Source organism: Chenopodium quinoa, unplaced genomic scaffold (assembly GCF_001683475.1).
Source record: "Chenopodium quinoa cultivar QQ74 unplaced genomic scaffold, ASM168347v1, whole genome shotgun sequence".
Lineage (NCBI taxonomy): Eukaryota > Viridiplantae > Streptophyta > Magnoliopsida > Caryophyllales > Amaranthaceae > Chenopodium > Chenopodium quinoa.
The window spans coordinates 366,361-379,750 of NW_018745275.1; the positions used below are offsets into that span (position 1 = coordinate 366,361).

At 32.8% G+C, this 13,390-nt stretch overlaps 2 protein-coding genes across 2 annotated transcripts; one reads left to right on the forward strand and one right to left on the reverse strand.

Moving 5' to 3' along the window:
• Positions 1-4,378: 4,378 nt before the first annotated feature.
• On the forward strand, positions 4,379-9,735 carry LOC110711465 (protein FAR1-RELATED SEQUENCE 5-like). The gene is made up of 5 exons (XM_021889845.1): positions 4,379-4,807; positions 5,219-5,532; positions 5,971-6,575; positions 7,115-7,348; positions 9,677-9,735. Exons 1-5 carry the CDS (start codon positions 4,379-4,381, stop codon positions 9,733-9,735), a joined length of 1,641 nt encoding a protein of 546 aa, XP_021745537.1.
• LOC110711456 lies at positions 9,562-11,990 on the reverse strand. The gene is made up of 3 exons (XM_021889829.1): positions 11,951-11,990; positions 11,620-11,797; positions 9,562-9,970 (listed from the first exon to the last, which is right to left on the reverse strand). Exons 1-3 carry the CDS (start codon positions 11,983-11,985, stop codon positions 9,752-9,754), a joined length of 432 nt encoding a protein of 143 aa, XP_021745521.1. The 5' UTR covers positions 11,986-11,990; the 3' UTR covers positions 9,562-9,751.
• Positions 11,991-13,390: the final 1,400 nt, after the last annotated feature.

Below are 13,390 nucleotides of genomic sequence, written 5' to 3' on the forward strand. Positions count from 1 at the left end.
CTGACGTTGACCCCCCATGTGCAGCTTATGTGCTCTTCTTTTTACTATACCGACCCCTTTCTTCTATTTCCCTTCTAATTACCCCATTGCTCCCTCTCATTTAAACCCTTCTCTCATAGAAATCTTCAATCGAGGCAATTAATCGCCTTCAACCTTCTATGCCATGAGGCATGCTCCGTCATAAAGGAAGATGTGAAATAGAATCAATTGACACCCTACCCAATACAATAAATATTTAATTGATGATGTTTATAAAATTCATTTCTTTCCATTTTTGTAAATTTAAAACTAATAATTTCTGCAATTGCTCAGCCATGGCTAAGGATAAAGCAAAGATGAGTGTTCCGTCATCTTCTTCGAAAAGTACTTGGGGGACCAATTATACTAAAACTATAGTAATTAGAGCAAAAAGGGGCAACAAACCCTAATTTTTTTGAAAACCTTCAAAGAGATGAACTACGCACAAATTAGGTAAAAGTTTAACAATTACCTTGGCTGAACTTAATTGGTAAAGTCTTTAAATGCAATAAAAAAATAAAAATAAAAAAAGTACCTTGGTCGAATTGAACGACCTTCGATTGAGAGACATTGGTCAATTAATGAGAGAGAGAGAAGAGTTTAAATGCCAAAAGGAGGGGAATAGAAGAAAGAGGGTGGGAATTAGTTTCTTTTTTTTTAATAAATAAAAAATTAAAACAAAAATTAAAAAAAAAAAAAAGAGCGTGTCAACTACACATGGGGGGTCAACGCCGGAAAAATGTCAGCCAATGTTAGAAAGTTAGGATTGGCTATTTCAACAACGAAAATTTACAATAAAGTTTTAAATTGCCAAGAAATTTTTTTATTTTTTCTTAAACAAAAAGGTTGCTCTAAAAGGTTTTTTTGACAAAATTTCCTAATATAAAATATTGTTAGTGGGAATTTATTCAATTGTAAGTAGGAGAGAAAAATAATAATTAAAATAAGGAAAATTTGGTTTACAACACCTGAAAAAAAACACGAAAATGGTTTTAACACTACAAAAAAAAGTTTATTATAACGCCACTGAATATTTAAAAAATTTGATTTTACCACTTAATAGTTTCCGTTTAAAAAGTCGTTAAGTGGGGGTTCATTGTTCCACGTGTCACCATATTATTAGTTTAGAAAAAAAGAAAAAAAAATTTAAAAAAAAACCAAAAACCCTAAAATTAACCAAGCCATCCCACCCCTACCGCCGACGGCGCGCCGCCACCACAGCCCCACCCTAACACTCCCGTTCGCAGCCCCAGCCATTGGAAACTCCTCCTCCTCCCTTGTCCCATCCTCAAATTCACTAGCCCTTCCCCAACGACCACCAAAAACAGCCATTCGTTTTTCAAACCACCAAAAATCGCCCAATAGCATCGCCACTAACGGTTAAAATCGACCGATTTATGGTCGAAATCAACCACTTCAACCTTAAACCGGCCGATTTCAACTGCTAGAGGCCGTTTTTGGTAGCCATTTTTAGGGGGTATGAAAAAGCGGTGGTCGTAATTAGGAGCCATTGTGGAGGGCTGTTATTTTTGGGGAGGGGGAAGGGGAGGGGGTGAACGAGGCTAGAAACAAGGGTTTAAGGGTGACGCGCTACCGGCGATAGGGGTAGGGTGGCTAGGTTAGTTTTAGTGTGTTTGTTTTTTTTATATTATTTTGGACCAATAATATGTTGACACATAGGCATTATGGCCCCACTAACAAGTTTTTATCCATGAATTAGTTAAGTGGTGGTACAAGCCAATTTTTAAAATTTTAGAGGTGTTAAAATAAACTTTTTTTTTGGTGTGTTAAAAACCAGTTTCGTGTTTTTTTTGTGGTGATAAAAATCAAAATTTCCGTAAAATAAATACAAATTTTTATATGTTGTTGGCCACACCGTGTGGCCAGCCATCACGGAGCTGGAGTTACTTCGTTTGTGTTATAGGGGTTGCTTCATCAGTGTTACAGAGGTTATTTCGTCAGTGTAATTGGGGTTACTTGATTAGTGTTATAAGGGTTACTTAGTCAGTGTCATTAGAGTTATTTTGTTCTTTTTCAAGCGGCCACATGATGTGGCCTGCCCACACACAGAACGAGCTGGGAAAAAAATAGTGTAAATGGGGGTGATAAGATAGAAAAATAATAAAGTAGTAGCGGATCCTTACCAAATAAGGAAGTCTTGCAAATATCTATAAACCTATACTAAAGGCGAATAATCAATGACACTTCTTATTACCTTATGAAAAAATTTCCCGCCTTTTTTTGTTTTTCTTTTCTTCTTCTCCTATCTTTTATTTATGGAAATTAAGGAAAACAATTGAAAAGGTGGAGCATATTAAGTTAATAACAATATATATAAGTCAACCATATCATTCACAAACCGGAAAGAATGTGAAAAATCTATACAATATATTAAAAAAAAAATTAAATTAAAGCCTGACAAAAAACGTGTTGTATTAATTATGTTTCATACTACATCAATACTACCTAAATATATGTGAAAAATCTATACAATATATTAAAAAAATTAAATTAAAGCCTAACAAAAAATGTATTGTATTAATTACGTTGCATATTACATTAATACTACCTAAATATATATATATATATATATATATATATATATATATATATATATATATATATATATATATAGTGTCGGGATCAGGTGAGAACCACCTTCTATGTAAGAACACATCCTATATGTGAGAACAATCTCAGCCATCAAATTGTATTCAATCCAACGCATGTGATTAATCACATAAAACTCCTAAATCACACCTAACTGTCATCTTTCTCCACCTAGCTAACTAACTTCTCTCTCCACCACGAGCTTCATCAATGGCGCCTAATCAGTAACAATGTTTCTCGCCTTGAATTGCTTCAAATTGCTTCATCAAAGTAATCATAAGCAAGTTCACACCGACCTTGCTCGCCTTGCGCTATATTACTAATCGCAATTGCAATCGCTGCTACAAATCAAATTCGCCAGGTTATTGAATTGCATGTTAATTGGATGATAATTTTTGATTTTTTGGTTTGTTCTATTCTTATTAATTTGCATATTTAATTGCATCAATCACCAGGTTATTGAATTGCATGTTAATTGCATGATAATTTTTGATTTTTGAGGTAAAAATATAATATAATGTTAATTTTATATATATACAAAGTATGATATTGTATGACTACTTTCGTCGTACTCATAGAATTAATCTTTTAAATTTGTTGTAAAATTGTAATTGTACTCATCAAATTTAAGTTTGATTAATTTGATAGAAATTGGAAATTTGCAATCAAATTTAAAATGAGAAAATGAATTGAAAATGAGCAAACCTAAATATTTGTAATAATATAAAAAACATATAATGAGCAAACATAATTAAATTGAGCAAATCCAAAAAAAAAATGAGCAAATATAAAAAGGAGCAAATGAGCAAAATAAGTTGGTAATGGTGGTGGTGGTAGGGTGTAGGGGACAGGGGCGGTGGCGAGGGAGTGAGAGTGAGACAGGTTGTGGTGGTGATATTGGTGGTGGTAAGGTACATGGACATGGGTGGAGGAAGGAGAGAGAGTTTGGTGGTGGTGATTATACAGTGTAAGATAGAGGGTGAGAAATGGGATTCATCTCATTAATATGAGTTGCAGAAGCAGTGAAAGTGAAAGAGGTAGCTGTAGCTAATGAGCAAATATTTAGTTGCTCATTTATCAAATGAGCAAGTGGTTGTGCTTCTTAGATTGAGCACTTCTGTGTGCTGTGATAATATGAAATTACTGTGTGTGTGTGTGTGTATGTGTAAGTGAGTGTAAGAGTGCATGTGTTAGAGTGTGTGTGTGTGTCTAAGAATGTATGGTTTTTGTAGGCAAATATGCTATACTGAATGCTATATATGCTAGGTTTTTCAAATCATAGTGAAGGGTAGCATTATCAAGTTTTACTCCTTTTCAAATCATCTAGTTTCTGCTATCAAAGCGTCGAGTTCCTTGGTTTTCTTGCCTGCACACAAGCCCCACCCCCCTTCTTTCTTGGTCTATTTCCTGCACACCATCCACACTCCCTTCTTACACTTCTTTATACAAACCTATTCCCCCTCCCTCCTCATCTTTCAGTTTGCAATTCTGATTTCTGAATCTGATTTCAGATCTAATTTAGATTCTGAAATTATTTTGTGTGTATGTGTGTGTGTGAGTAAGTGTAAGAGTTATGCTGTAAGTAGTAATTAGTATGGTTAAAAACATGATTCAGCAGCACATATGAGATTTTTAATGAGCTTCCTTAAACTCTCCTCGTTTACCAGATTTAGGTCGAGCAACCGCTAAACTAAGTCTATTTTATGGAATTGTTACTAACCTGTTATTTTTATTATATTTAATGTCAGAAATGATGAGCAACAACGAAGAACTTGACAGTCATTCTAGTACAATCACAAATGTGGCAACTACTCCTACAATAGTAGTTTCTCCTAAAGTAGCACCTTTGCTCACTCCTGGAGGAACAAAAGAATGGCTTCCAATATGCCCCAATGAGTTGAAACCAGCTATAGGGATGAAGTTTAATAATCTTGAAGAGGGCCTTGAATTTTATAAAAGATACGCATTTGCTGCTGGATTCAACACAAGAAAGTCTACAACTAAAAGGCAAAGAAGAAGCAAAGAATTGAAATCACAGTATATCTTATGCAATAAAGAAGGATACAAAGAGAAAAGAAAGCCTACTGTTGAAAAAGATTTAAATAACAACGAAGGAGAAAGCAATGAAGAAAAAACTTCAATCAAAAGGAAGAGACTCGTTACTCGTGTTGGGTGCAAGGCACATATTGTCATAAAGCATTGTGATGATAACAAATTCATAGTGTCACAATTTCATGAGGGACATACTCATCCACTTTATACACCTAGTTGAAATCTCTTCCAAAAAGAAGGAAGAAAAATGAACATATTGCACAAAAAAATAATTGTGAATAATTCTAAGGTACGACTTTCAATGTCTCTTATGTTTCATGAATTCTTTGTATGTTCTAATAAAAGTAGTATGCTCATTTGAAAAATGAGTATTTAATTGTTTGTTTATTTGAAAAATAAGCATTAAATTGTTTGATCATTTGAAAAATGAGCATTAAATTGTTCAAATGAGCAAGCAAATAATTGAATTGTTTGCTCATTTTAAAAATGAGCATTAAATTATTTGCTCATTTGACAAACTGTTTCGTTCTTTGAATAGGTGAATATTGGTCCTGTTACAACTTTTCGAATGATGAAGGAAATTTTTGGAGGATATGATAACATTGGTGCATCTAAGCAAGATTTCAAAAAATTTCATAGAGATTTGAAAGCATACATTCAAGGAAGTGATGCTCAAATGTTCGCGGATAACTTTACCAACAAAAAGCTAATGTGGAGCGCTTTTTTCTTTGATTTTGAGATGAATGAAGATTATTGCCTTCGTAGAGCATTATGGGCTGATCCCCTTTGTAAAAAGAGTTACGCTCTATTTGGTGATATGGTATCCTTTGATACCACATACCAAACCAATAGGTAATTCATAAAAATCACAATTCATTTTTATGTTATAACTATAGCTTAAATTAATAACTTTGTTTTAAATGAACTTAGTATAACTGTTTGCTTATTTCATTAATGAGCATTGACTTATTTGCTCATTTCAGAAATGTGCATTCAATTATTTGCTCATTTGACAAAAAAGCAAACAATTGTTTGCTTATTTCACAAATTAGCATTGAGTTAGCATTGATTCCTCATTTGTCAAATGAGCATTGAATTATTTCAGTAGCTGATGACAATTCTTATTTCATAATCTGATTTCAGATTCTATTACAGATTGTGAGTGCGTGTATGTATGTGTATGTGTGTGTGTGTGCATGTGTGTGTCTGTGTCTAAGTACGTGTGTATGTGTATTTATGTGTGTGTGTAGTTATTTGATCATTTAAAATTTAATCTGTATGTGTAAACAGGTACAACATGGTGTTTACTCCATTTACAGGGGTTGACCATCATAAGAGCTGCATTACTTTTGCTGCTGGTTTCATAGCAAAGGAAGATATAGTGTCATTTGAGTGGTTGTTCAGATCATTTCTCAAGGCAATGGGTGGAAATGAACCGAATTGTATGATTACAGATCAAGATCCAGCAATGAAAATTGCTGTTAAAAGTGTGTTTAACAAGACTGAACATCGCTTCTGTATGTGGCACATAATGAAAAAGTTACCAGATAAGGTGGAGAAATCAATCATGCAAGAAGAAACTGGTTTCCTAAAAAAATTATATGCTTGTGTTTGGCATCTTGAAATTGAACCTGCTGAGTTTGAAGAAAGGTGGAACAAGGTGATGGTTGAATACCACTTGGAAGAACATGAGTGGTTAGGTTATATGTACAAGATAAGGAACAAGTGGATTCCGGCGTATTTCAGAGATGTGTACCTTGGAGGAATAATGCGTACAACATCAAGATCCGAAAGTGAAAACAACTTTTTCTGCTCCTTTATCAATCCTCATGTGTCACTTGTTGTGTTTTACTTGAGATATGAAGCTGCAATTGATGCCCAAAGACACACTCAAGGTCAGAATGATAATGATTCAAAGCACAAATATCATGAGTGCAAAACACCACTAGGGATAGAAAAGCATGCCTCACATTTATATACTAACTTTGTCTTTTATGAATTTCAATATGAGGTTGAAATTGCTTGTTTTTCTTGTGGTGTTGATGAATTGAAGAAAGAAAATGGATTGGAAGTTGCAAAAGTAAGTGAAGGAAATCGGATTAGAACATTTGATGTTGTGTTTAATCCAACTAACTATGACACCACATGTTCTTGCAAGCTATTTTATAGACAAGGAATTCCATGTAGACATATGATTTGGGTTTGGAAAGCAAAAAGGTTTGAAACCATTCCTGAGCAGTATATGCTACACAGATGGACTACTATGGCACTGAAAAAACCAATTTTTAACTTGGGTGGAAACCTGTTGGAGCAATGTGCTAATTTAATTGACAAAAAAAATTGTTAAATGATTTATGGTCAGAGATACACACTTGTGTAAGTTTGGCAGAAGGCAATGATGAAGATATTTAAGATCTTGTGATAAATCTTCAAGGAATAAGAAAGGATTTGGAGGCTAAGAGGATTGCAAGGAATAATGAAACAACAGGAAGTGCAAACAACAAAGGACAAGACATTGAGCTATTGATTAGAGCTAGTGTGCTAACTGAAATAATTCTCAAACCTCCAAAAATTTCAAAGAATAAAGGGACTGGAATTCATGTATCAAATGTAGAGACTTCAAAAGAGAAAGGGGCTGAGATTGATGTGCCAAATGTTGAAACAAGAGGTAGAAGTGCAAAAAGGCTGAAGGGAGAAAAAGAAAAGGTTGTAGAACAAAACTAGAAAAAGAAGAGATTATGTAGAGGTTGTGGTGAATTGAGTCATCATGATATTAGAAATTGTCCAAACAAAGTATAATGATACTTTTATACAAATATAAAAGTTAATATTTTTATATAAATGTATGATTTAGCATTTTGTGTTTTAAATTTTGTTGAAATGAGAAAATATTTTGCAAGCTCTGTTATTTATCATACACACATGTAATTATACCAAAGCTATTCTAATGTCCTTGGCAACAGAAATAGTCCAATCCAAGATATTATACAATGAGTTCAGTAAAGAGAACAACCCAACATACCCTAATCTTCAAAATCATAGAGGCTAAATTAACTAGATATATGCTGATATTTGTATAATGATACTTTTATACAAATATAAAAGTTAATATTTTTATATAAATATAAGATTTAGCATTTTGTGTTTTTAATTTTGTTGAAATGAGCAAATAGTTAATGCTCATTTGTCAAATGAGTAAACATTCCTTTTAATAATACATTAAATCAACAACCATTTCTTTGCTCATTTGTGAAATGAGTAAGCATTAGTTTGCTCATTTTTTAAATGAGCAAATAATTAGTTACTCATTTAAAAAATAAGGAAACATTTCTTTGCTCATTTAGCAAATAAGCAAATAGTTAGTTGCTCATTTGTCAAATGAGCAAATATTTATTTGGTCATTTGGCAAATGAACAATTATATACTGTTTGGCAAATGAACAATTAATTTTTTGCTCATTTAAAAAATGAGCAAATAGTTAGTTTCTCATTTGTCAAATGAGCAAATAGTTAGTTGCTCATTTGTCAAATGAGCAAATAGTTAGTTGCTTATTTGTCAAATGAGAAAATAGTTAATTAGCAATTTAACAAATGACCAACAACTTAGTTAATAAGATAGAAAATGATATCCATTACATTGACATAGCAAAAGTTATACTTAGAAAATCCTAACAACATCACAAAAACATTTGATCAACTAAGAACATTTATCACATTTGTCCTATTAAGAACATCATAAAACTAACACTTCTATTGTTCTATACAAAACCTATACAAATCCTAAGAACAATTGATTAACTTCAGTCTTCAATTCTCTCCGTTAATTGCTCTTGGATTGCTGCCCCTAGCTTTCTTCAGCATCACTTGCTTCCTCAGCCTTTTTTTTCTGTTGGACAACTTGTTTAACAGGTTTAATAGTATTTACTTCACTTGAAATAATTGAGAGGGTATACTTTAAACGAAGTTTTTCAATAATTATGTCCTGCAAAGAGAAAAAATGAAGTAATAATTCAGAGTAAGTATAGGGTAAGTAATGGCTTCATGAATGTATATCAACAAGCTGCTCACAAATTTTAACCTAAAAAGTGCAGATTTCTCATTCTAGAAGAAGCAAATTATAAAAATTGCAATTAGACTTTTTCTGGTTAGACTTACATTATTTTTCTTTAAATGTGAAAGACTATAAGTTGCAACAACAAGCATGAAATGTGAAAGACTTACATTATTTTTCTTTAAACCTGAATTTCACTTTTGCCAACCCATATATGTTTCCATATGCCTCATCATTGCAACGCCGCAATGCAAATGATGATCATCTGAAGACTTCCAAGGTAAATCAACCACGACAGACTCCATAGACTTGATCTGTTTTGACAAAACAACACTTGTATACTTCCTTCACCATTCATGAAATATGAAAATGCACTTTTCTGAAAATGAACAAATAAGTTAAAATAAGAAAAAAAACAGGTGGAACAAATATAGTTAGAATAAGCTAAACAAGATCAAGATAAACAACTAAACTCAAATCAATTTTTTAAAATAATCTAACAAAATCTTGAGCCATTACTGCCACCTACCCACACAAACCTACCCACACATTACACAATTCTGATTCCAGAAACTAATTTCAGAATCTGATTTCAGATTCTATTACAGGTTGTATGTGTGCTTGTGTATGTGTGTATGTGTGTGTGCGTGTGTGTGTGTGTGCATGTGTGTGTGCGTGTGTGTGTGTGCATGTGTGTGTGTGTGCCTGTGTATGTATGTGTGTGTGTGCGTGTGTGTATGTGTGTGTGTGTGTGCCTGTGTGTGTGTGTGTGTGTGCATGTGTGTGTGTGTGTGTGTGTGTCTGTGTGCGTGAGTGTGTGTGTGTGTGTGTGTATTTTCTTGTTATGGGAGAAAGGAGAAATTCAGAGGAGAATCCTGAAAGGGTTAGGGTACCAGTGATATAATGAGAGGAGACATGAATAAGGAATCTGGTTACAATATGACAGGCATCAATGAGGATATTGATGATGAAGAAGAAGTGGCAGAAGACATACCAGATTTTTAAGCAGTTTCTTATTTTCTCAAGGACCTTCACTGTAATCAATAACCTCAATTGTACCACAGTCTGTGGTGGTGTTAAAACATACCAGATAATAATGATCCTTTTCAAATACTGGGAAAAAGAAAAGCTCAATATCTTTCTTTGGGATGATTGTTTTGCTGAATTCCAACTCCACAACCTCACAAAACATTTTATTCCTTTCTTGAGCACGATCACTTTCGTATTGAAAAAGGCAATCCTAAAAAAATACATAAAGAAAAATATATAAATAAGATGAATATAAATGAAAAGAGTAAATAACAAATGAGCAAAGTGAATATGAAATGAGAAAAGTCATATAAAATGAGTAAATTGAATTTTTTTTACAAATGAGCAAGTGAATGTTTTGCTCATTTAACAAATGAGCAAAAAAATAACTGCTCATTTGGCAAATGAGCAAAAAATTAATTGCTGCTATCATTCAATTATTTATGTAATTACAGAACATGCAGAATGTTAGTTATCAGATAGCATCAGAAACTTAAAGAATTAAGACCTTTGGTTTAAGCTTTATTTTATCAGTCTCATTTGTGCTTACACGGATATCTGCCATGAAAATTACGAATGTAATTAAAGGTCATGCTATAATATATGAAAGTTAGTTCATGCTAATGCTAGTTTATGCTTTAATCTTGTTCTTTTAATATTTTAAAAAGAATAAGATTGATCTGATATATGATAGTTCATGCTTTAATATATAATGATTGTGGCATATATCATGAGTTCTGAATACATTAGTTTGCTGGCTTTCCAAAATTCATACAACGAAAATTCATTTGCTAATCTTGATTGAGGAATTCCTAATAGCTTAGTGAACTAGGACTCATTTTCTGAACACTTACAACCTGCTCTCCACATTTATCCAGTGAGGCAGTGTGGTGGATGTACATAGAATATATAGAATTATAGATGCAACGTGTCTGTGAATTCTCGCTCGTCACTGATTCAGACCATAATACAGGTCATAAATAAGAGTCTGAATTGTGCAGGACCAAAATTAGACCATAATACAACTCATAAACACTGATTATACATTGATTCAGACCAAAATCAGTGTTAGATAATTAGACCAAAATACGTTGCATTGTAAAATTCAGACCTGATTGTTAAACTATTCTCCAATAATTAACCTTGGTTAGTGAAATAATAGAAACTAATGGCCCTTTAACTTCTAATTAGCTACTAACGTTATGTTTAAGACAATTCTTAAAGTATATAGTTACTTTTGGGATTTTTTAAAACTTTAATGCTAGCGATGGGAAAAGTGTAAAATACAACGCTATCAATGGAAATTTCCCAAATTTTTATTAGAAGTTCATAACACATCATTTGTTTCTATTTGCTAGGGACATTGATCAATTTCTTAAATCGGCTACTTTTTGGACAAAGGAAGTCAGAATTTATATTGTTATCAAAATTAATTGCTCATTTGACAAATGAGCAAAAATTAATTGCTCATTTGATAAATGAGCAAACGCAAGACAATACGCTACAAAGTGCAAACAAACAACCATGACATGATTATGCCTTGAAGATAACTATAATAGGCAAATTTCTTAAATTAGTTCTGTATTTCAAATATTTTATCAAAAGATTTTATGTTATTTAGTATCCAATAAGAGACTTGAATTAGTTTAGTATTTATTTTTTGCTCATTTGACAAATGAACAAGAATATTTGACAAATGAGCATTGAATAGTTTGCTCATTTGACAAATGAGCAAAGAACTAATAATAGTTTTTTCAAATACAAAACAACATCTACATTCAAATATAAAAAAATTATATGAAATGAGCAAAGTGAACATGAACAAAATAAAACAAAATAAAATGAACGAGTTGAACTTACAACTGCATTAAGACCTAAAAAGAAACGTCCACTAGAATTGATATCTCTATATTGCTCATTAAAATTCAGAACATTAGACCATGCATTAATGATATCGCCATGAATTTTGCTTTGAGTTTTTAGCATTTCAAGTTGAAATAGCATTACTTCAGTATCAGGCTCACCCTCGCATAAAAACCTTGCATCACTACATATAAGATTTAGGGAAGTTAAAATAATTTCAATCGTAGATATGTAAAGTGAGAATATAGAGCTAGACTTGTTATAAGAAAGAAAAATAAAGTCAGTTGCCAAAATTTCCAGAACTGAAAAAAATTGAATAAATACTTACAAACGATTTTTCTTCTCATGAAAAAATGAATCCATAACACCTTTCTAAATTGCTGTTAATGGTGTATATATGTTGATAATCCGAGACTTAAAAGGAGATCTTATCTGCAACGATGGTTGCACTTTACGCTTCTTTGGAATACAACTCTCATTTTCAACATCTCCTTTTCTCTTAAGCGTAATTGGATCTTCTTGAGCATTCACAAAATCAGCATCAGCATCATCAGCAACAACATCAACAGTTGATTTAGAAGCACCAACTTGTGCACTGACAGGAGCAACTACACGTTCATCAGTAGGTGCAATGCCAGGGGACTTCTCCTGAGAATCAATTTCTTGAGAAGAGATTCCTAAGCTGAATGAAGGAGTTCCACATCCTTTGGCAACTGAAATTCTTAAACTATATCTTATACTTGACTCTCCAAGTTTTTTAAACACATGTTCTGCAACCTTAGGCTGTATGATAACAGAAGGAACTTCAACATCAGGTATACCACTTGCTATGTGAACACATTCAGCAGCAATCTTAGTAACATCAATTGGTTCTGATTCAATCAGATGATCAACCCTAGCATTAATTGTAGATTCAACATGCTTGTCATTGCTTGAAATCTTTGAAAACCTATCCCAAACTTCAATTACAGCTGATCTTGCCAATACTGTGCATCTTGGCTAAATGAGAGAGGAATATCTTCAGTCAAAGCTTTAGAGCTCATCTTTTGCTCATCACAAACAGTCATTGCATCTTCCTTCAGCTCTTGAATCTTCTCATTGTTTGGAAAATACTTAACAGCAGTTTCATGTTTTTCCACTGAAATCCATGTATGCCAAGACTAGATTTGTATATGCTGTTGCAAGCTCCAAAAGACATTTCTATAAAAAAAATACATAATAAGGTTAATATAATTGAAAAGAGAAAATATGAAATGAGCAAAGTGAATATGAAATGAGCAAAGTAGATGTAAAATGAGCAAAGAAATGTGGTACAGAAATGTGATATTAACCCTATCCTCCCTAAGATACAACCAGAAGATGTATCTTAGGGAGGATACGGATTGGGCTGATAATTATGATGTAGATTCAGACAAATTTTCATAGGTTAGCTTAGGGGAGGAGGCACAAATCACTATTTTACAAGGTCTGGGCAGAAGTCTGACACTAATATGGTACAAGGGTAGGACAGGTAAGCTACATATGGGACATCCATAGTTATATGCCAAAGCCACAAACCTCTTATGACATATTCAAGTTCTAAAGAATAGACATTTTCAGCATTTAAACAATTTAAAAATTATATGCTAAAGGCAAATCAAAGACATTTTAACAAGGCATAACTATAATTTTGGATATTAACTAAGTAGCACAAATGAACTTAACAAACCAGTAAGCAGAAGCAACAGAAATAGTCCAATCCAAGATATTATACAATGAGTTCAGTATA

What these genes read in the sequence shown, in the direction of transcription:
- LOC110711465 (XM_021889845.1), top strand. Translation starts at nt 4,379, where the DNA reads ATGATGAGCAACAACGAAGAACTTGACAGTCATTCTAGTACAATCACA. An exon ending in ACCACATACCAAACCAATAG is followed by an intron (nt 5,533 to 5,970) that starts GTAATTCATAAA and finishes ATGTGTAAACAG; the next exon opens with GTACAACATGGTGTTTACTC. An exon ending in TGCCCAAAGACACACTCAAG is followed by an intron (nt 6,576 to 7,114) that starts GTCAGAATGATA and finishes TAAATCTTCAAG; the next exon opens with GAATAAGAAAGGATTTGGAG.
- LOC110711456 (XM_021889829.1), bottom strand. Translation starts at nt 11,985, where the DNA reads ATGGATTCATTTTTTCATGAGAAGAAAAATCGTTT. An exon ending in CATGAGAAGAAAAATCGTTT is followed by an intron (nt 11,798 to 11,950) that starts GTAAGTATTTAT and finishes TAGTGATGCAAG; the next exon opens with GTTTTTATGCGAGGGTGAGC. An exon ending in TTTTAGGTCTTAATGCAGTT is followed by an intron (nt 9,971 to 11,619) that starts GTAAGTTCAACT and finishes GTATTTTTTTAG; the next exon opens with GATTGCCTTTTTCAATACGA.